The 22,656-nt window shown below is 44.7% G+C and overlaps 1 protein-coding gene across 4 annotated transcripts; it reads right to left on the bottom strand.

Annotated features, from left to right (window-relative positions):
* Window positions 1-147: 147 nt before the first annotated feature.
* Window positions 148-22,602, bottom strand: ENGASE (endo-beta-N-acetylglucosaminidase). Of its 4 annotated transcripts, none has more exons than XM_042452578.1 (14): window positions 21,988-22,597; window positions 17,744-17,820; window positions 17,439-17,640; window positions 14,882-15,030; window positions 14,066-14,223; window positions 11,281-11,429; window positions 10,338-10,503; window positions 9,930-10,033; window positions 9,497-9,605; window positions 7,291-7,475; window positions 2,446-2,594; window positions 2,175-2,277; window positions 1,588-1,702; window positions 148-985 (listed from the first exon to the last, which is right to left on the bottom strand). In XM_042452578.1, the coding sequence occupies exons 1-14, from the start codon at window positions 22,251-22,253 to the stop codon at window positions 557-559; spliced, it is 2,361 nt and encodes a 786-aa protein (XP_042308512.1). In that variant the 5' UTR covers window positions 22,254-22,597; the 3' UTR covers window positions 148-556. The 4 variants fall into 4 exon arrangements, with proteins under 4 accessions (XP_042308512.1, XP_042308513.1, XP_042308515.1 ...); XM_042452581.1 differs by having other exon boundaries at window positions 719-985; window positions 1,626-1,702; window positions 21,988-22,602; XM_042452579.1 differs by lacking the exon at window positions 17,744-17,820 and having other exon boundaries at window positions 21,988-22,120.
* Window positions 22,603-22,656: the final 54 nt, after the last annotated feature.

The raw sequence follows: 22,656 nt of genomic DNA, 5'->3' as shown, positions 1-22,656 counted from the left end.
GGACAAGTGTATATTCAAATCATGGATGACTGAATCCATGAATAAAGAATCCATGGATAAGGACGGCAGACTGTACTACAGGATTTTGGAATAAGAAGCGATCCAGTGTGATAACGTTATACTGTTTCCACATTAATGACATATAAGTATTGGTAAACATTACTTTTAATAGATATTTACATTTTTAAACTTTATTTCAAAAGATATTCTGCAAATTAGTAAAGCTACATAAAAATTCATTCTCTATCAACCAAGATCATTGCAAGCTTGTTTCATTACAATGTAATTCCCTGAAATGTCTTTTTCCCTGTGGTATATGAAAACTGCCACACTAAAATGTTTAGCCAATGAAATATTATCTTTATATATTGAATATCAGTAGAGAAGTATTAGATGGCTATATTTCTGAGGCTTGAGCATGTGAACAACCATCCTATGGCAAAAGCTGTTTTCTTTTTTAAGCCTTCTTCCCCTTTAAAAGGATGTCAAATACAACAGAGCTGAGCCTTTGTTATTTAAAAACAGGAATGTCCTGACCCACCAAACATAAATTAGCTTATACTGAGTCACTGCTGGCAGTACTGGGTAACTTTGGGTCAGAGTATACAAAGACCAGTTTCCCCCACATGGCAGGATCTACCTGGAGGCCATCCTCAGACACTGGCTCCACCAGGAATTCCAAACGGCAGGAAGAAGACTCTGAGTGAGCTTCTGGCACTCTCAGCTCCATCACCCGGTACAGAGGGGCATGCGCCTCCCCAATGGGGAGAAGAGGTGACACTGGGCCACTGGCACATGCCCAACTCCGGTAGTGCACACGGAAGCAGATGGCCTTGCTAGAGGGATAAGTCCAGTGCAAATTGAGACTAAGGGAGAGCCAACCAGCAGAAGACGGGTGCCAGTGAACATGGGTAACCTCTATGGGCAACACTGGACTGGCAGCAGCAGTGGGTGCAGGTGAGCGCAGTGCAAGAGCATCCAGCACCTGTAGAGAAATACAAGAGAGACATTAAAGGGGAAAAGATGGTCACTCCACACAAGACTGCCAGGAAAGGCAATATGGAAGGGTTTGGAAAAAACAGGATTGGGAAGCTAAAAGTAGGTGGGCAGTGAAGGATTGGACCTGCAGATTGTCTCAGAGTAACAGCTTGTAGGATCAGGGATAGTTTGGAGCCCCAGCCTCATACTGAGATATGTCAGAGTACTTGCACTGGTCAGAAATTAAGACACGTTGAAGACTACCTGGCTGGCAACAGGCAAAGCTTGGGACTAGTGATGGAACTACAAAATATGTCACTGGCCTGCTCTGGAAAGGCTTGGTAAGGGCTGAGATGGCTGCCAACAGTTCAGTCTCATTCAGGACATAACTTTGCATGGATGTATGATGTGACAACTCACTTAACGAAGAGAGGAAGGAAACCTTCTTCTGGGCCCAGCTCAAACCTGAGGCACTCTATAACAGAGGCATGGAGCAGTTAACAGGGGAGTTAGCTAACTTGCCAGCAGCCTGTGGTCAGAGTCAGAGCAGAAGCACTGTGCTGAGCCCAACCCCCATTGCATAACCTTTTCCCTACACCCTTTCCTTACCCAGATTTTTCCTAGGCGGCAGGCAAAAGACATCTCACCCTGGTCAGACTGTCTACGGGATGCAGTAATGGACAGCTCATCCAGGAAACAGTTCTGGAGCTCCACCTCATAGCATCTGGAGAGGGTAAGATACAGAAAGCTGTTAAAAACTGGACACTTGCAAAGTACTGAGATGTTCATCCAAAGCTGTCCACGGATGGGTGTTTTGCCACCAGACACAAAGCCATCCTCATAGGACCCACTGTCCCTGTGCCTGGTGCTTTATAGACAATAAAAACTCAACCACAGGTCCCTACCCGGATGGGCTTACAGTGTATGACAGGTTGTCAAAGTGCAATCTTCTGGATGTTACTAGATTGCAACTCCCAGCAGCTCCAGCCAGCATAACTAATGTTGCAGGATCACATGAACTGAAAGCCCACGTCATCCTGAGAGCCACATGCTTCCCATCCCTGGTGCTTAGTTTAACAGAAGAGCAGTAGAGGTACGGCTGCTGCAGTCGCAAATGAAATCAGGAGTTGTCACCAGCTTAAAGTTTCAAGAGTTTCAATGGGGAACTGGCATTTTGCCATTCATCATCTACTCACCGACTTTGCCAGCCATGTTTTCCATGTTGTCCACACCCTCTAAGGAACTGGGCAACACGGGGAGGAGGTGTGAGGAGTGGGGAAGGATGATGCCTCGTTGGTTCTGCAGGAAGAAAGGCAGCCATTAGAAAAAGCAGGGGAAGAAAGGAAGTCAAGCCAAGGCATCTCTGCCATTTGTCCAACTTCTGCTCTGCTGAGCCACTCAGAGGAACCTGGAAACCACAGAAGGGCTTCTGTAGGCAGCCAGAGGGCCAAGACCAGATTGCCTTACCTGGTGAATGAGACTCAGGGCTGGGAGGACAGACTGAGGACCGCCGGCGTGTGGTGAATTGTGGGGAAATAGTCACAGCTTGGGAGGCCTGTTTATATATTATGAGCAGGAACACTCGAGGGGGAGCCGGCACCTGGAATGAAAACAGCCTGGTGATCCCCCCCGAGCACCAGACAGACAGTAAGAGAAACAAACAAGAGAGGAAAGAGTCAGTGCCAACTCTGGGCACTATGACACAGCACAGCCTTCAAAAGGTAGGGGCTTAGAAGGACCCGGGCCCACCATCTTTGAGAGAAAAGCACCAAGATTTGGCACTGCTGGGACTGGATGTTCAACAGAAGGCCAAATGAGGGTAGGTGGCCTCCCTGCAGCCCCCTTGATCTCATCAAGCACAAGCTACCCTGATGGCCAAACTGAACATAAGCCCAGCAACCTTCCACTCTGCTGCACAGCCTTGGTGTGGATTGAATCACCTTTGCCATGTGATGAAAAGACCCACAACAGAATTTCTATCTGATCTGCATTCTCTTCAACTAGATTACCTCTCTTTCCAAAATCTGCAGTCATGTTTTTGTAAGCTTGCCCCATAGGGGCAAAATAGCAGAATGAGAACTAAATAAAGCAAAGTTGTTTCCAAATCAGCTTTGCAGCTCCAAAAGGTTACATCTAGAATGGGGAGAGGGGTGATTTTTCAGTGACTAAATCCAATTGCTATTCCAGACTAAAGCAGAATCAATGGTTGAAGGGTAAGTCAACACTCATCTATTGGTCACATGGGTCTGCTCGTTAGAACTACAAACTGAATTAAGGTCTTGGACTACAGCTCTGAGAAATCCCTAGTGAGTGTAGCCTTCCTGGAGGAGTCTACAATCTGCAATCTAAAAAGTCACTTTTCCAAGCTCTGGTTATGGCTGTAGTCATACCTTAATTGAATATCTTTAACTCTGTGCTGGTCATTTCTCTCAGTCACTCCACAGATGCTCTCCTGCCCCACTTTTCCCGCAGTTCCCCTTTTTCAAAGGTCCAAAGATCATGCATTGCACCTCTCCATCTGAGAGTCCTACAATCTGCCAACTATTTTACAGCATTGGGTGATTAGTAAAGAAAGTCTGTCTATGTCTTGATCTTTTTATATATTTTTATCCTAAGGGACCAACCCAGCTGCAAACATTACACCAATTAACTTTAATGCTTGCTTGTTTTCTGCTGCTCCAGAGACTAGACCACGAACTCATGGATTCAAATGGCAAGAAAAGAGATTCCACCTAAACACTAGAAATAACTTCTTTACTGTTAAGAGCTGTTCAACATGGAACAGAGTGCATTGGCAGGTGGGGAATTCTCCCTTTTCAAAAGGGTTTAAACACAGTTTTAAATCAGAACTTTCAGTATTTCTTTAGCTGTCTATTTCTGCATGGAAGGGTGTTGGAATGTAGTGGCTTAGTTGTTAAGATACCAGTTCTGATGATTAGAAGATTGGAAGGTTGGCAGTTCGAGTCCTGAGTACTGCATGATAGGGTGAGCTCCCATCACTAGTCCCAGCTTCTACCAACCTACCAATTCAAAAGCATGCAAATGCAAATAGATAGATAGGAACCACTTCTCAGTTGGAAGGTAACAGTATTCGGTGCAGTCATGCTGGCCACATGACCACTAGAGCAGTCTTTGGACAACGTTAGCTCTTAGGCTTAGAAATGGAGATTAGCACCACCCCCTACAGCCAGTTACGACTAGACATTCATGACAAGGGCCTACCTTTACCTTTAGGGTGTTGGAATAGATGGCCCTTGTGGTCCCTTTCAACTAAGATTCTGTGATTTTTCTGGCCTTTATCATTGCAAAACATGACTTAGCCCCTTGAAATCAATTTTTCTGGCACATGCACATTCAACAGACAAGATGGCTGGTGGTCATGTTTGTCCCACTGCAGGACACCTACCATTTCTTATATGTGGGTCTGGACTCACTATTTTGAGAAAGTCTGCTTGCAGTATGCAAATGTGAATGCTATTTTCAGACAATATGCTACTGAAATAGGTTTACACATGGGTTTGTGCTGCTCTCAGCACCAACCATCTCTTCAGGCCAATGAGTTGCCTGCAGCCACTTTTAGTTCTTTGTCCAGCTGCTTGACATATGCTGCTGCTGGCTTGGTGTAATTCACCAACAGCACATTTTTTTTAAAAGCAAGTCATACTGTTTTTAATAAAATACATACAAAACATCAAACTGTCCTAGGGAAGAGGGAGAGAAAGAAGCTTAAAAGAAGGATGCACCAAATCTAAAACATTGCTGGACTCACAACAGCTGGAGCCTGGAACCAGGAAGGATCCTGAGAATACCATGTTTGGAATACATGGTTGTTTTTTTAATCATCCACCATTCTTTATCACACAGTAACCTGCATGAAAGCAGGGCAGATGTTGCACATTCACATAAAGGAATGTTCACATAGTATCTATATTGTTCATGCATCCCCAACACTAAATCAGTCTCCAGCATCCATCACCATTGGCTGTACTGGCTAGAGATAATGGTAGCTCCACAGCCCAAATATCTCAGAGGCCACTTATCAACATGTTTAGCAAATCAACAAGCAAGATATGATGTCTTCCCCTTGGGCAAATCATCTATTCTCTCAGAGGGGGTTGTTATAAATTTGTAATAAGGATCACCTTCCCACACTGACACCACAATCTTTCATCCTATAAATATGAGCTAAAGGCACCAGATCCCATCTGACCTTGGAATCTAAGCAGTATCAGCTTAATAATACTTGGATGGGATACCGCCAGGCAATACCAAATGTTGTAAGTTCTGTTTCAGAGGAAGGAACTGGCTGAACCACACCTGAATATTCCTTGCCTAAAAAAACTCTATGAGAAACCATAAGTCAATAGGTGACTTGAAGGCACACACACACACAACACACACACACACAAAAGTGTGCTCTAATTCTAAAAGTACAGCAACACATTCTGGACTTCTTTGCTACTTTTGTTTAATAGTAACACTTAGGGCCGAAACAGACAGCCCTGAAAGGGCGGCTTTGATGCTGCCAATTTTAATGCCAGATTGAGGTCATGGCAATCACACGCCACAGCCCCAATTCAGCTATTTGCTGTCTCAAAAAGAAGCGGCACAAAGCCGCTTCTTTTTGAGACAGCAAAAAGCCAACTTTTCTGCAGAAAAGTCGGCTTTTTGCCAGCTCAAAAAGGAGTGGCTTTGTGCCGCTTCTTTTTGAGACGGCAAATAGCTGAATTGGGGCTGTGGCGTGTGATTGCCATGACCTCGATCTGGCGTTAAAATTGGCAGCATTCCTGCATCATATAAATGCCGTGCCACCGGAGTGCTGCAATGCTGCCTGCCATATGGGCAGGTGGCCAGCATGATGCCAGCTTGGGGACAGCGTTGGGCCATGCATCGTCTAAATGCCATGCCCCCACACCACCCTGAACCCAGCATATTGTGCTAGTTTGCTTCACACCTCAGTTTGAGTCCTAAAAGTTTGCCAACTACTTTATAGTTTTGTAGCCATTAGTAAACCGATTATTCTGTCCATGTCTTAATTTATTTAATCCTAGGGAAGCAATTTTGCTGTAAACATTACACCAATTAACTTTTAAAGTTTTTTTTTAATCTCAACCCCCCCCCCCCGTTGAGTCTTCTTGTAAAGTCACATTGTTTGTAAAAGATGACTCTCAATGCCATGCTTGTCCCATCTTACAATGCCTATTAGCTTGATGAAATTTGTTTCCATTTGTCATAATCACTGACAGTGTGCAAAAAAAAAAAATTCGTAAGGCTAAGTATATTCCACTGGACAAGACTTGTTTCTAGTAAATTTCATTTAATAATATAAGTGAAAGTGACTTGTATTTTCTTCCACATGCAGACTTGAACATTTATTTCAGGTGCAATATTTCACAAGGAAAATTCCCAGAAAATTTTGTGTGATATTTGTGAAGTAAACATTTTGACTTTTCTTCCAGTTCCTCTGGCTCTAATATTTTAGGACTGAATGAGACATAAAAAACATTATTGGCTGCTTGGAATCCGTGCTCCAATGCCCTGATGACACTGACCAAAGCAGCACTGAAGTTATGGCTGTGAATGAATTAGACACTTACCTCTGGAGCTTAAAATCCTACCACAAGAACCTGGTCCCACCGTTTTATGATGTGTTATTTTGCATAATGTACTCTGGAGACTCACAGTTCTTGATATGGTCAATCATCTCAGATAGAGGGGGAAATCTCTCTCTGTCTCTAAGTTTTACAGAGTCCTAGTTTAGACATGTAAGCACATTCTCTCCACTTTAGAGAAGGATTTAAGGGTTGGGCCAGGCCTGGAGGCCTAGCAGTTCAGAAAGGTGCTTGAGATTGTTCCAGTGCTAGTCCAGCAGACTAGTTCCAGCAAACCTCACAAGTTTTGGAAACAGATCCACAGAGATAAGGAAACATTTTTCTGTGAATACCCCCCCCCCCCCCGCTTTCTGTAAATACCCACTTAGCCACAGTTTAACCTGAATATTTTCCTCACAAGTATGGGGACCGCAGCCCAGGACAGGCTCTTCCAGACTTACAGCCCCCAGTAAAGTATACCTTTGTCTTATAACTTCCACGTGGTCTCCCTCTTTAGGGCATGGATGTCAAAGTGTGGCCTCTCAGATGCTGTTGGATTACAAGTCCACACATTTCTAGCCTGCACGGTCTGTGGTCAGGAATGCAAGGAGTCTCAATCCAACATCTAGAAGGCTGCATGATTCCTACACCTACTCTAGATCTTACTCTGAATTCTTAAGAGGGGACCAAGCCAACTTCTGCCCTTGCAGCTGGCACTCACCTTGCTGTGACATGATGAGCGTCAGATGGGATGGTCCCCTCCAGCAGCAGAGAGCTGCCCCCACACCAGGCATCCTGAAGGCAGCACCGGGTCTGCAGCCAGCCACCATGAGGCATCCTCTGCTTGGTGTATATTGGCTGGATCTCCTGAGCACTCAGGTTGTACCATGGCTCTGTCCTATTCTCCTGTTGAGAGAAAGAGATCTGCTCCAGGCTGTAGCAATGTAAGTGACCTCTGACATCTTCCTGCAATAGGACTCTGCTTACATTTCCCTAACCTCAAAAGCCTACCTTTGTTCTCTGCTCAGAACAGTTTTATCTACATGCCAGTCTCGCATTGCATTTGCATTTCACCTCTGTGTGCAAATCGTTTTATTTCCCATATGGAAACATCAAGCCTCTTGCACTACAAAGTTTCTTCATGGCCAAAGGGGAAGGAAAAAACCCAAACCACTAATGACCTAATTAATGAGCTTATCCCTTCCTATGAAGTAGTTCAAAGTCTTCCTCCAAGCCTGCAAGCACTTGCAGACCTATCTGGGGGAGGGGGGAATGTTTTCCAAAGGCTGTCCTATTTTTAGACCAACTGACCTGTAAAAAGAAGCCTTCAGGCACTGAGGCTGCAGCCTTAAAAGCATGTCCCAAGGAATAACGGAACTTACATCTGCCCAGGCATGCCCAGGTTTGTCCTGCAAACTACTTGACAGTTCTGTGATTGGCCAAAGACCTCCACAGCAAGGATGCCCTTGCTTCACACTTATCCCCTGAGGAGAATTTTACTAAGATTTTCATCTTTGTCCTCAATAACTTTAGTTAACCACAAACCACATGAGTGCACTAAAACCTGATGCCAGCATTTATTTTTATGATTATTGTTTTTATATCTTTTTTTCAAGTGGCACACCAAAAAAACTATCACAAACTGTTAAGCTACTGGTAGTCCTAGTCCTGGTTTTTTAAAAAAAAATTGCTTATGCAGTAAGTTGTTATATTCCAAGTCAGCGTGTTGGCCCTATGATGGCCATCAGTTCACGAGGAAATTAAACTGAAGTCTTTTCTATCACCTTCTGCATAATCCTTCTAACTCAGATATGCTTGGTCTGCATTTCAGGGGGACAGCACCCCAAGCAGCTGCCGCACCAAAAAAGAGGGAATAAAATGGGGTTTCTATTCCTAAAGGCCAGTAAGAGTGATGGTTCTACCACTGCTCCCCTCAACCCAAAATCAAAACCAGAAAAGAATGCCTGGTTGGTGAGTCTTTTTATTTTTTGCTATTCAGGCCCACAGATGGTGCTGGGGGCACAAATCTGTCTCCTGGCCCCAGGAAAAAAAAAACCAAAGCTGGGAGATAGGGGTTCTTGACAATTTTGAGATGGGATGTGAGGCTCAATAAGAGGGCTGTCTCAACATTAGCTCAGAAGTACTTGCCCTAGACAGTAAGAGTTTAAGGGCAGTCATCAGTATTCTAGTAGCTGTCTGGGTTAGGACTACAGTCCCATTAGATATCCAGAAGTCACTGCAAGGTCATGACTGCAGAATCACCTGCTATTTAGATGTCTCTGGATCAAGCAAACAGGTATAAAAAGCCAGATAGCTAATAAATCAAGTCAAAAACAGTCAGAGCTGTTTCTCTTACTTATTCCATTTATATCCTGCCTTTACAATAAGCAGCATATGTGCTCTCCTCCTCCCCAATTTAACCTCAGAGCAACCCTGTGATGTAAGTCAGACATAGAGACAGTAGTCATAATCCAGCATGATCCAAATTCTGCATATGAAACTCCACTACAGCTCCCCTATCACCAACCAGGACTCACTATGTTGTTTCAATAGCCCTCTCCCAACAACTATCCCATAGCTGTTTTGGGGGGGGGGGTGTTAATCAGAGAATCATCTGGTTAGAAGAGGCAGGATCTGAGAAATTTCTGTTCTCATATCTAGATGCAAACTAAGGACATCCTCCACAAAGATCCATCAGGGTCCTCCAGAGATCTCAGCAGGTGATGTCATCAGTCTGCATCTGGCTATGGGAACATAGCCAGCAACTTCTGCAATTCCTTCTACTCAACCAGCAACAAAATAGCTGAATTATGCTTTGTGGAGTGTATGTCACTGGCAGAATGCTGGCCAGTGTGTGATTTACCCAAGGTCACTCTATGGGTTTCTTTCTGCCTCCTTTCCTAGCTTTATTCTCCCTGAATTCTTACCTGCCCCTTATCAAAATTCCTCTTGCCCATGCCTAGATTGAAACTGGTGCAGAAGGGGAGTGAGCCAATACTATGCACCGGCAGCAGTTCAGACAGTCGTGCCCAAAATCTAGAAGAAAAAGTGAAGTTGTTACTGAGCAGCTTTACTGCAGCTCTGAGCATGCCCAAGAGGTGCATCACACTAATGACTTAAGGAGATATGAAAAAAGGACTATTGCCATACTTCAGATTGCCTGGGGAAAATGCCTTCATGCCAAGTAGACCCCTGGACTAAGCGTGCCCAGCCCCTTCATGCCTGGTCTAAGCAGAACAGTAGAGAATAGTCAAAAGTGACATAGACTGGACCCCCAACTGCCAAGAATTACTAACTGAATAAGATCCCTTCCTTCTCCTCATGGCCAAAGCCCTTCCACTTCCTCCCCACTGGGCTTACTTGTCCTCATTGTTCAGGAAATCTTTCGGTCCCAAGTGCTCATATACCCAGCCAGGTGCGAATATGGCCACTGAAAGGCCCTGCTCTCGAATCATGCGCAGTGACTGTGGGGACACAAGAAACACCAAGTCACCATTCACCCTTTGTGTGTGACTTCAGTGCATGGCTTCTCTGGGGGGTAGGGTACCAAAACCACTCTGAGGGCACCAGACCCTTCCCTTGCTTTGCCTTGCTTGTCCCAAGGACTGATGTGAAAAGACAGGTTACATGAACAGCGCTGTCTGCACCCTTAGTTTGTAAGGCCTGCTGGCTCATGGCCACAATGCTGAAGCAAATTTAGCCCCAGGGAAGCTCCATCTTAGACTGGTACAGTCACACTCCCAGGCATCATCTCCCAGGCCCACCTACCTTGTTTGTATCAAAGCCGCCACTCACAACATCACCACGCCCAAAAACATCCACCCCAACATAAACGTCAATCCGACGGTCATCTGCTACCTCCCTTGTCCTCAAAAGATGCTCCTCTTTCCAATTGTAGTTGGTAAAGAACCCATCACAAGCATCAAAGTAAACCCTGAAAATAAACAGCACAAAAAACACTGCCACCAGAAGGGCTAGGAGGGGAGTTGTTCATGTTAAGCTTAGTTTCTTCTCCACTGCTAGACAAGGACCTCCAGGGTCCTCCAGAGTCTACTAGCTCAAGGGGCTCCTTCCTAGTAGCATTACCTGCATGAATCCCTGAAGGGAATCTCTAGGATGAGTCAGTGTGTGCTAATCTGTCTGTCTGTTTGACTAGAATCTGTGTGTTCCGCTCAGATGAAGATACACTAGGGAAATAGTACTGGTTCTTTCCAGAGCACTTTCCATAGACCCTGCTGGTAGTGTAGTGGGAAGCTCAAGAGCTGGCCTTGGGCAGCCCACCATCTCTCAACTTAAGCTTCTTTTCCAAATTCTGATCAAAGCATATTGGTGGCATAAATTCATCATGACCTCACCCTTCTTCCAAAGAAACTCAAGGCAGTACATATGAAATGATCCTATCTTATCTTCACATCAATGCTGCAGAGGAAGTTTAGATGGAAACTGGAAATATGAAACCTGGGTAGGGATATAAACTGGAATCCATCCAGCTCAAGCCCACACTAATTCTCCTACTGGCCTACTACCTGCTAATGAATGCTGCTTCATGCCAGAGCAAGCAACATCTATCAGGAAGATGCAATAGGATGAAAAGGGAGGGCCTGCAGTCACAACTCAGGTTTGGATGCACTGCTCTTCGCATATTGTCCCAGATCAAATCCTACCTTCAAATATGGATTATCTGTTTGGGTGGGTTTAATACATCACTCACCTGTTGTTCTCATTAAGCTCATTCTGCCACTTGAGTTCCCCACTCCTCACAACACTGTCATACCATACCACCTGCCCTCCAGGGACATGTTTGTGCACTTGGGCTGTCAAATACTGCAAGAAGTGGGGCAAGTTCCGGGCTGCCGACACCTGTCATGAAAGGATTGTACAGTCAGCTGGGAGGGTGCATCCTTCAGAAGCCGCTCATTTGTTTTTCTCTGCCTGGAAGTCTCCCCAAGTGAGCCTATGTGAAGGCAGTGCAAACCATGTGCGAGGTGGGAGTCCCTACAATTTCAGCAAGAAGAACTACTGAAACATCAGGCAAACCTTCCAATTCTGAACACAGTGACTGCATTAGACTTTTGTCAAAAGGAAAAATGGATTGGTAAATTGTGAATACAGCAGAATTAGCAGACGGGCCAAAAGGCTGTGCTCTCTGTGGCAGAAAGGTGGTGAGTGGGCAGGATTTCTAAGATGCTGCTACTGCCAGCCTCTTCTCTCAATTATAGAGCCTGCCTGGGCCTGAAAACAACAAAGGAATCTTAAGACAACTTTAAAAGAGTGGAACATTTATGATTTCATAAGCTTTCACAGACCGTTTTATGATATTTTGCAGGGACAGGAACTTTCTGCAAAATGTTATATAACTACAGAAAGTCCACAGGGGACTTTCTTTGCTAGAGGCAGTTAGTGTGCCTCTAGGATACATAGACACCATCACATCTTTTTTTATTACAGATCAGTCTGGAAAAACCAATACCTTTTATTGTATACTAACAGTTCCTAATGCAAATTTGAACTGTTGCTCTGCACAGAAGTGAGCTGAAAAACACTGTCTTTGTCTGTGAACCACTCTTTTAAGGAAGTACATAATGTAGCTGCATCTTGATTCTGAGCAACTTCCTAGGTATAGTCCCAATTCCTATCAAGTTATGCCAGACCAGGGTCTTTAAGGAACTGCGGTCCAAAACACACTGCAGAAATAATTCAGTTTGAGATCATTTTAACTGCCCTAGCTCAATGCTAGGGAATTCTGGGAACTGTAGTTTTGTGAGACATTTAGCCTTCTCTGTCAGAGAACTCTAGTGCCACAATAAACTACAATTCCCAGGATTCCCTAGCACTGAGCGAGGGCAGTTAAAGCGGTCTCAAACTGGTTTATTTCTGCAGTGTGTTTTGGACCTAAGTCAGAAACATTTGTGTGTGAGAGAGAGTGAGTAGGTAAATATAAAAAGATACAATTAAAAAAACAAGGACCTTGAGTTGCACTATACAGCCATGAGGCCTTTTTTGCTCTTTACAGAGAAAATTTTGTTGCATCCTGCCTTTGGACTGGTAGGAGAAATTATTTTATTACTGAAAATAGCCCAGTGCTTTTAAACCTGGAAACACGTTCCCTATCCTTTCATTCTGCTGTAGAATTTTTATGATAAGGATTTCTTGATTCACAATGAAAAAATTGGAATAGTATAATGTTCTGCCTCCTACTGTGTAAATCAGAGGTAGGCAACCTGCGGCCCACGGGCCGGATGCGGCCCGGTGAGGCCTTGGGACCGGCCCCAGCCCGGTCCTGCCACGGATTGCCGCTGGGGCCTTTGGCCTCTCGCGCGCAGGGGCAAGGGGGCCAATTGTCTATAGACGCCTCAGAAACATGCATTTATATTAACATTTTTTAAAAAATCAGCAAATTTTTTTGCGTGTCCTCCACTTTTTTTAAAAGTGTCCACCATTTGAAAATGTTGTCCTACATTTGTCCCAGTTTATTTATTTATTTAATTTTTTTTAATTATTTAATTTGGGGGGGGGGCTTCGGCCCCCCAGTTTTTTGAGGGACAGCAACCCAGCCCCCGGCTCAAAACGGTTGCCTGGTGTAATCATCAGTTGCCAGGCATAAGCTTTGGGGACATTCTTTTTAGGATCCCTGCAGGTTGATTTTAAACTTGTAATGTAAGTAGTATTTTGAAACTACCCGTATACTTGACTATAAGTCGACCTCATGTATAAGTCGAGGTCAGGTTTTTGAGGCAAAATTTTGGATTTTGATATGACCCTTGGATAAGTCGAGGGTAAAATTTAGGGGCATGTAACAAAGGATCTAAATGATGAAGCAAAGGAAAACAATGCCAAAGAACCTACAAAATGATGGCAGGCATAACTGTTTTAGCTCACACTAAGGGCTGGATGGAAGACAGTAAAGGGAGGTCAGTTCTTCCAGGACAGATTGCACGCTTGCCTTTCACCAGGGGATGGTTCCCTTTTTAATAAGAGTTAAAGTATAATATTTACTTTTTTTTTCATTTCTTTTATTTGCTCAAGATTTGACAAATTTCATAACTTCTGATACATATTTTATACAAAGTATAATATTTACATTTGACCCATGGATAAGTCAACCTAGGATTTTGGGGTCAATTTTTTAGACTTATACATGAGTATATACAGTATACAAATTTCTTTTTCTTAATATGCATTTTTAAATTGAGACAATTCATATGAACTTTGAATTGAGACAATTCATATGAAATACACGAACATACAACTGATTGCAACTTGTCTTTTGTTCTAATTATTGCTTCCTATGTATTGTTTCCTTTTCTTTTAACGGCCCCTGAAGGCTGTTGCTATTTCCAGGCCAAATAATCTCTCTTTGCAACACATTGAGATTTTGTCTCTTTCTACATCACATCTATTGGATGTTTCCAATCATCTTAGCTTTTTGAGTTAGTAGACCCAGGCCTGGAAGGGTAAAGACAGGGAAATTAGGCAAGGGGCTGAATATTGCTCACACTTAAAGAGTTCTCAATGTTGACCAGCCAGCCATCAAAAGCATAGAAGTGTGCTATTTCAGCCAACTGCTCAGCCACAGCACGGTATGCTTCTGTCTCTCCTGACAGAAAGGACTCACATATCTTCCTGCCCTCTGTCCACTCCGTGATGAATGTCCCTACAGAAAACACACAAAAGGAAACACAGGCAGAAATTTATTTTCTCTGCCCCAAACCTCTTTGCGCTATGTTAAAGAAAGCAGGTTATAGTTCTGGTCCTGTGGATAGCTCCAAAGAGAAGGAATAGTTACCCAAATATGTGCATTAAAATAAGAGCAGCCATGCCCCCTCAGACCCATAAGCTCCGTAACATCCAGCACTCTCTTCTCCTAGTGACCAATCAGATGCCTTGGGCAGCCCACAAGTGGGATGTGATAGTAACAGAAACAGCATGAATTCACATGTCAGAGAAATCAGAAATCACACTCCCCACAAAGCAAAGTTTGCAAGCAGAGCTAGCATCTCTCAAAAAGGGGATGCTGTGAAAGGCTAACAGGAATACAGGCTGTGGGTGGTCCCAGATTTTGACAGCAGGAGGTATTTTACCACACAGAAAAAGAATGCAACTAACAAGAGAACAACAATCCACTCCCAGCTTCCACACAAAACAGAGCCTGTTCCAATCTCAGCCTTTCCAGCTCTGAAAAGGGGAAAGGGAGGATAAGCCACAACCAGGAGCATGTCCTCACAGCAGGTGCAGAATAGCATGAACATCTGATGTTCGGAGTGGCTCTGCTAAGCTTATCTCCCCCCCCCCCCCATTTCCCTCAAACTCACCCAGCATGAGGACACCATTGCGGTGAGCAGCATTAGTCCAGACCACTGGTGGGATGGTGACTGTATGATGACTAAAGTAGACAAAGATGTCAATGTAATGCCAATGGTAGAACACGTAAGGGTCACATACTTCTGTGCCCTGGATGAACCTGAAAGCAGTAGAATGGGGAGAGATTTAGTGAAGACCAATCTACCACAATGCATTCACCTATTATCTGTTCACAGTACAGTCTGAAAATGTAACTTCCTTTTCTGGACAAACACCTCCCAGAATCCCCCAGCAGGCCTCATTGCTGGCCCTGCTAGCTGGCAGATGCTGGGAATTGTACTCCAAAAAAGGTCACTTTTCTAAGCTTTGGAAAATACTCAAATCAATCTACATGGTTAAGTTTTCCCTCTGAGGCTAAGGTGGCCCAGTCACCATCAACCTCAAGAGATTTTATACTAACCATGGGAGTTTCTCTGATATCTGCTCAAAACAAATTGACTTCCCTCTTTTTTAATACAAGAAGTGTCCACAAGCCCAACTTTACACATCCTCAGTTCTAGGGTTCCTACAGGAATCTTGCAGTGCAAGAAGCCAATAAAGCAGGTACAGTACTTTTATGGGTACACAGTGCAAGTAATAGAGGGAAAATTCAGGCTAGCAACTTTTACAGTCACACATACACAAGGCTGGTATAAAGATTACTACAGTGAACCCTTCTGAAAGCAACCAGTCTAAAAGAGTCTGTGGTGAGGCTGTTACTGAAAAAGACCACCCTGGATCCCACTATTTTGGATAACTATAGGCCAGTCTCTAATATCCCATTCTTGGGCAAGGTTTTGGAGCGAGTGGTGACCTCCCAGCTTCAGAGGTTTCTGGACGAAATGGATTATCCATTTCAATCTGGCTTCAAGCCTGGCTATGGAACAAAGACAGCTTTGTTCACCTTGGTGGATGATCTACACAGACAACTGGACAGGGGGATTGTGTCCCTGTTGGTTCTGCTGGATCTCTCAGTGGCATTCCATATCATCAACCATAGTATCTTTCTGGGCCGCCTTTCTGGGATAGGACTTGAGGATACTGTTATGCAGTGGTTCCAGTGTTTCTTGGAGAGGCAAGCTCAGAAGATGGTGTTGGGGGACTCCTGTTGGACACATTTGCCACTGGCCTGTGGGGTCCCTCAGGGTTCTGTTCTGTCCCCCATGTTATTCAACATCTACACGAAACTGCTGGGAGGGGTCATCCGGAGTTTTGAAGTGAGTTGTCTCCAGTATGCTGATGACACCCAACTCTCTCCCTCCTTTCCATCTGATTCCAAAGAAGCTGAACCACTGTCTGCTGTCAGTAATGGACTGGATGAGGACAAACAATTGGAAGCTTAATCTAGACAAGACAGAGGTGCTCCTGTCAGTCGTAAGGCAGGTCAGGGAATTGGGGCTTTGCCTGTGCTGGATGGATTACATTCCCCCTGAAATCTCAGGCTCGCAGCTGGGGTGTGCTCCTGGACTCCACCCTGAGCCTGGATGCCCACGTCTCAGCAGTGGCCAGGAGTGCATTTGCACTGCTTAAACTTGTAGACCAGCTGCGCCTATTCCTTGTGACGTCAGATCTAGCTACAGTGATACATACCTTGGTTACATCCCGTTTGGACTATTGCAATACACTCTATGTGGGGCTGCCTTTGGAAACTGTTCGGAAACTTCAGTCGTATCAAAATGCTGCAGCCAGAATGCTGACTGGGGCTAGTTACAGGAAGCATATAACTCCCCTGTTAAAACAGCTCCACTGGCAGCATTGCCAATTTCTGGGGAATTCCCCAGAATCCGTGGAATTTAATTAATTTCTTTCTGGGGATTTTGACTGAATATTCCGGTAAATACTGAGGAATTCCGGGAATTTTGAATTTTGGTAAAACATTCCGTGGAATATCTTCAAGGCTTGTTGGCAACACTGTCCACTGGCTACCTGTTCATTTCCAGGCGCAATTCAAAGTGCTGGTCATGACCTATAAAGCCCTACATGACTTGGGTCCAGACTATTGGAGAGACCATATCTCCCCATATGAACTTGCAAGAGCCCAAAGATTTGCAGAAGGCTTTCTCTCAGTCTCATCAAGATCGAAGGCTCACCTGGTGAGGACACAAGAGAGAGCCTTCTTGGTGGCTGCTCCTGCCCTCTGGAATGCCCTTCCTTGGGAGGTTAGGCAGGTCCCCTCCCTCCTAGCCTTTCGCCACCAAGTATAAACATTTTTATGCCAGCAGGCTTTCTGTACATAATGCACAGCAGGGTGGTTTTATGGAGCAGGTGGGTTATTAATGTTTTTAGCTTGTGTTATTTTATGTGATTTTATATTATATTTTATATTGCGTATTTATATGTAATTTAAATGTTTGAATTTTCTGAATTTTATAACAATTTTAAAGGTTTTAACTGTGAGCCATCTTGGATTCCTCTGGGGAGAAAGGCAGGATACAAATTAAATAAATAAATAAATAAATAAATAAATAAATAAATTATAGCTTCCCAATCTGGAAACATTCCCCTTTCAGCATCCATCCCAGCACCAACCTGTCTTCAAGGTAGCCACCCTTCATGTCATGGCATACCAGTGTGCGGGGCCTACGGCTGTTAAGGGGAGGCTGGCGCTGAGCCAGTGGTTCAGTAGAGATATTGAAAGCATCATCACTGGTTGATTTCCAAGCAAGCAGCTCTTCCAAGCTTGAGAGGTAGAAGCTGATTGGTTCAGTGGTCTGCTTGTCATACTGCCTGGCTGGGAAGAGAAAGGAAAGAGGTCAGTGCTAACAATCCCAAGATGATAAATGGAACTGCTCCTGAGGACCTAAAAACTGATGGCTTGCAACACCAATTCTTACCAGGGAGAGGATCAGGGGCAAAAGTGACCACCTTGTGGAGAATGGAAGTTCTTTGGCTCTCCATATCAAGCTGCAAACTGAAAATAAAAAAGGAAAAGATCTGGGTATCTTTTATTGCTCTACTCCCTGCCCCCAGACAAGGGAGACTTAAAAAAAATAGCCAGGCTGCCATTAACACATTAAATCAATGTTCATTATATGTTCCTTAATGTATGAAGTTACACCTGGCTACAAAACAAGGCAATAAAATCCCTATAATACAGTAGATAAAAAGCAACACAATGAAGACCAGGAGTCCAAACTATTTAATGTTTTAAAATGTAGGAAGTCTGTGGAGTTAGGCTCTGGGTGTATCTACACTGTAGATATAATGAAGTTTGAAACTAAGTGCTGTAGCTCCATCCTATGGAATCCTGGGATTTGTAGTTTACAAACCCTTTAGCCTTCTCTCGCAAAGTGCTAGTGCCTCAAAAAACTACACATCCCAGGATTCTGTAGGATGGAGCCATGATAGTTAAATAACTGCATTATTTCTACAGTGCAAATGCACTCCTGTGCATGAGTGGGTATGTGTCTTTAAGTCACATGTCAACTTATGGTGACCCTATGAATTTCATAAAGTTTTCCTAGGCAAGGAATACTCAAGAGATGTTTTTGCCACTTCCTTCCCCTGTAATATAGCCTACAGCAGCTGGTATTTGTTGACAGCCTCTCATCCAGCTGCTAGTCAGGGCTGATCCTGGTTAGCATCAAAGAACAGAAAGATCTGGTGTCTTTAAGGTATTTGGATATGGTCTGTGCCTGGTGACAAAAAGAAAAATAACACAGTAAGGAAGGAAAGCCTGACTGGCAAGAAATTCCATGGAAAGGGTGCCACCAGCTGAGTACCTCCAAATGCCTCCCTCACAATCAGAGGTCCCCCAAATTTACCTCTGATTATGGGGGAAGCAGGAATTTGAAGCAGGGCTTCTACATGGATCTGAACAGAGAGGCTTAGAAATGCATCAGCAATATCCATTGTCTTCCTGGGTCCCACCAGCTTCATTTCCTTCATCCAACCCAGGGTAAGGAAGAGCCACAATCTAATGAAGAAATGCAGGTAAGTTTCTGGTGGACTGCAAGCTGCACTCACCAAATGAAAGGAATCCACACTGCCCACATCTCTGCCATGTTCCCTGGATACCACACATACCCAACAGCGAGGAAGTGAAGGAGGAGGGAATGGCCCTAATCTGTGGTTGAGGGTGTGTGGCATCCAAAAACCACAATGCTGCCGGCAGCCCTGGACCACATGTTTGAAGAAAAAGAGGCGACTTCAGAAATATCGGTCTAAGGAGTAACTTGAACCATTAGAAAGAGCCACAGTATTTGAATGGCTGCTCTGGTTTTAGAACCTGAGAAAACAGGCATAGGGCTTGTCCAAGGGAAGAGAACAAAGCCAGGTTTGTTGCTGCTGAAAGAGGGCCAAGGCAACACTGGTGAAGCCACTGGGATACTTTTGGCAACATTTTGCTAGGATATGCTGAGGTTGTCTGTACTCTCATCTTTTGCCATGGTCCTGCTTTGACAGCACTTGGCTGTTGTTGTGCGCCTTCAAATTGCCTTATGGTGACCCGAAGGCAAATTTATAGGGAAACCAAGCCCTATGAGGAGTGACTTTGGGAGCTGGGTATGTTTAGCCTGGAGAAGAAAGCGTTAAGAGGTGTTTAAATATTCAAAGAGATGTTATATTGAGGATAGAGCAAGGTTGCTTTCTTTTGCTCCAGAAACAATGGATGCAAGCCACAGAAAACTATATTCCACCTCAACCATAGAAATAATGTCCTTACAGTAAGAGCTATTCAAGTGTGGAACACACTCCCTCAGAGAGTGGTAGAGTCTCCATCTCTGGAAGTCTTTAAACAGGGACTGGATGACTATCTGTTGGGGATGCTTTGATTGTGTTTCCTGTACGGCAGGGGGTTGAACTGGATTGCCCTTGAGGTCTCTTCCAACTCTATGATTCTTCTATGTTAAAAAGTCTGTTAAGATGGATCTCTTCCGACATGACTTTCCTGAATAGATGCCCAGCCACCAGAAGAAAACTTAACTTGTTGCTGCAATCACTGTTTGTATACTGTTTCATTTTAAGTTATGTTTTATACTGTGAATTGTTTAATTGCATTTTAAGGGGAGGGGGATTGGGGGATATGTAATGTATATGTTAATTATAGAATCATAGAGTTAGAAGAGACCACAAGGTATAAATCCCACCAAACATAGTGGGACAGATATTTAGAGTTGCACTGGCAAACTGGCCAAGCAAAAACCTATCTTAATCTGCCTGGCTGGGCCACTTTGGATGAGTCAGTTTGGGAGTTCAATTTTTGCCAGATACTCCCAGTTAAACAACCACCACTTATGTCAGCACAGAATCCTGACAAACAGGAGCGTCTTCCAACTATCTCAGCTTCCCACTAGGAAAACGCCTAACATTATGGAACCATACTTCATCCCTGCAATCCTCCTTAGGAAATGTCTCCAAAGACCTGAGATGCCAGAGATGTGGAATCTTTTGCCTTCCAGGGCATCTCTAGACCAGTCCATGTTGTCCTCCAGCTTCCTCAGACTTGATGGTGTTGAGGAATAGCCGTTCTTGAACTACACGCCACTCACCCAGCCATGGCCACCACCTGCAAGGAGCCAACTGCCCATTCATGGAAGTCATGTCAAATTAAAGAAAAGGCAGCAGTTTGAGTGTTCTTGTGTTCAGCACCACTGAATAACACCCCATCAGCCCCAAACACAAGACTTGCTTGTTCAAGCCCAGGTCTCCTTCTCCCCAGAGGTACTCATTTTTCAGAAAGCAGGGATGTATTTGCACTGCACAATTAAAACAGTTTGGCACTACTTTCACGGCCATGAGTCTGGCTGGATCTGCACATTAGAAATAATCCAGGTTTGACACCACTTTAACTGTCATGGCTCAATGCTATGGCATTCTGGGAATTGTAGTTTTGTGAGACATTTAGCATTCTCTCAGTTCCCAGGATTCCATAGGATGGAGCCATGGCCCTTAAAGCAGTGTCAACCTCAATTATTTCTGCAGTAAGGATGCAGCCTTAATCCTACTGAATCCTGGTGTTTATACTTTATCGAGGCACCAGAGTTCTCTGATAGTCCAGCTGAATACCCTGCCAAACTACAGATCCCAGGATTCCATAGGATGGCGCCATGACAGTTAAGGTGGTGTCAAACTGCATTAATGCTGCAGTGTGGATACATCCCGGGACACTGCTGCCTTGAGAAAGCCTCATGACTACTGAGGAAGCCACACATACACATCTGTGCACCAGTGCATTATGAGTGGCCATCACTAGCAGAAGTGGAACAGTGTCACATCACTCCCCAAAGCACCAAAGGCTATCATCCCTACAAGAAGGTCCCCTGAGCACCTGCGGAGTGCTTTCCCTCCCATCATTAGTGGAAGAGCCTCTGGGTTTTTTCCAAGAGGGAACTGACACTGCAGAACCAATGCTATGGAATCCTGGGATCTGTAGTTTTGTGAGCCTTCTCTGTCGGAGAGCTATGGTGCCACGACAAACTACAAATCCCAAAATTTCCACTGGCTGGAGCCAGAGCAGTCAAAGAGAAAGTCCAAAACGCCCTCCATTTTGAGCAGGGCTAAGAAGGAACTGACATTTCCAGGAGTGTTTTGAGCTTTTCCCTTTTAGTCATGTCCTCCCTTTTTATTATTATTATTATTATTAGTTGCTTCATAACATTAAAAAATAGTACAATTAAAAACATAGAGGGGGAAAAGTCCAAATTTTAAAAAATTTGTTTTAATGTTGTTGTTGTTGTTGTTGTTGTTGTTGTTGTTATTATTATTATTTTGTGAGCCGCCTTGGCTGGGTCCCTTTTGGGAGAGAGGCGGCATTATAAGCCTGAGGGCAAGGAATTAAAATTCATTACAATTAATTTTTAAAAAACTGGGATCTTTTGTGGCTGAAGAGCGGGGTATAAATAAATAAATATGTTAATTAATAAACAAATGAATGAATGGGAGGACATGACTAAAAGGCTTTTAAGACCTGTTCCCTTGGGATGGCAATTCCTGCTCAAGAGGGGAGGAGGGCATTTTAGTTCCTGCTGGAGACGAGAGAGGAGAGGAAGCTGAACGACGCGTCCTGGAAAAGGAGGAGGGAGGGACCCTTCTTCTCCGCGGCCGGGGTGGTGCTCCTCCTTCCCGGGGGCTCCCTTACCCGAGGCCGGGGCTGAAGCGGGCCCTGCTGGGCCGGCCATGACTCGGGCCATCCTCTCCTTCGGGCTCCTCCGAGGCTCGCTTGGCCCCTCTCCGCTCCTCGCCTTCCATGGCTCCCTTCCTCGCCCGGGCCGCCTTCCTCCTCCTCCTCCTTCTTCTTCCAGCCCGGGAACCCAGCAAGGCCAAGGCCGGCGAGGCGCCCTGTTGTTGAGCCGGCTGCGGCAGACAGGCCACGCCTGTGGGAGGAAGGGAGCTCCCCGGAACCATGGTCGTTGCTGGTGTTGTGGTTGTTGTTGTGTGCCTTCTTCTTCAAGCCCTCCCCGACTCTTTACCCCTATCAAGGGGCTCTCTTGGCCATGGCCTTCCCCCCTGAGGAGGCTGAGAGAGTGTGACTTATTGCCCAAGGCCAGCCAGTGGGTCTTCCAGGGCTGAGCTGGGAATTGAACCCCGGTCCTCCCCAGAGCCATTTAGCCCAACACTCCAACCACTACCCCACACTGGCTCTCTCTTATTGTTTGGACCCTACTCCTCCAAGAGCAGGGCGACCAGATGTCCTCCTTTTCCAGGACGCCCTCCTCCAAGTTCAGCCTCCTCTCCAGGAGGAATTCCAAAATGTCCTCCATTTTGAGCATAACTCAGGTCTAAAATACACTGGTGAGATAATAACTCA

This window comes from Sceloporus undulatus, chromosome 2, assembly GCF_019175285.1.
Source record: "Sceloporus undulatus isolate JIND9_A2432 ecotype Alabama chromosome 2, SceUnd_v1.1, whole genome shotgun sequence".
Classification (NCBI taxonomy): Eukaryota; Metazoa; Chordata; class Lepidosauria; order Squamata; family Phrynosomatidae; genus Sceloporus; species Sceloporus undulatus.
The sequence above is the reverse complement of the archived record's forward strand: the minus strand, read 5'-3'. Positions and strand labels throughout refer to the sequence as shown.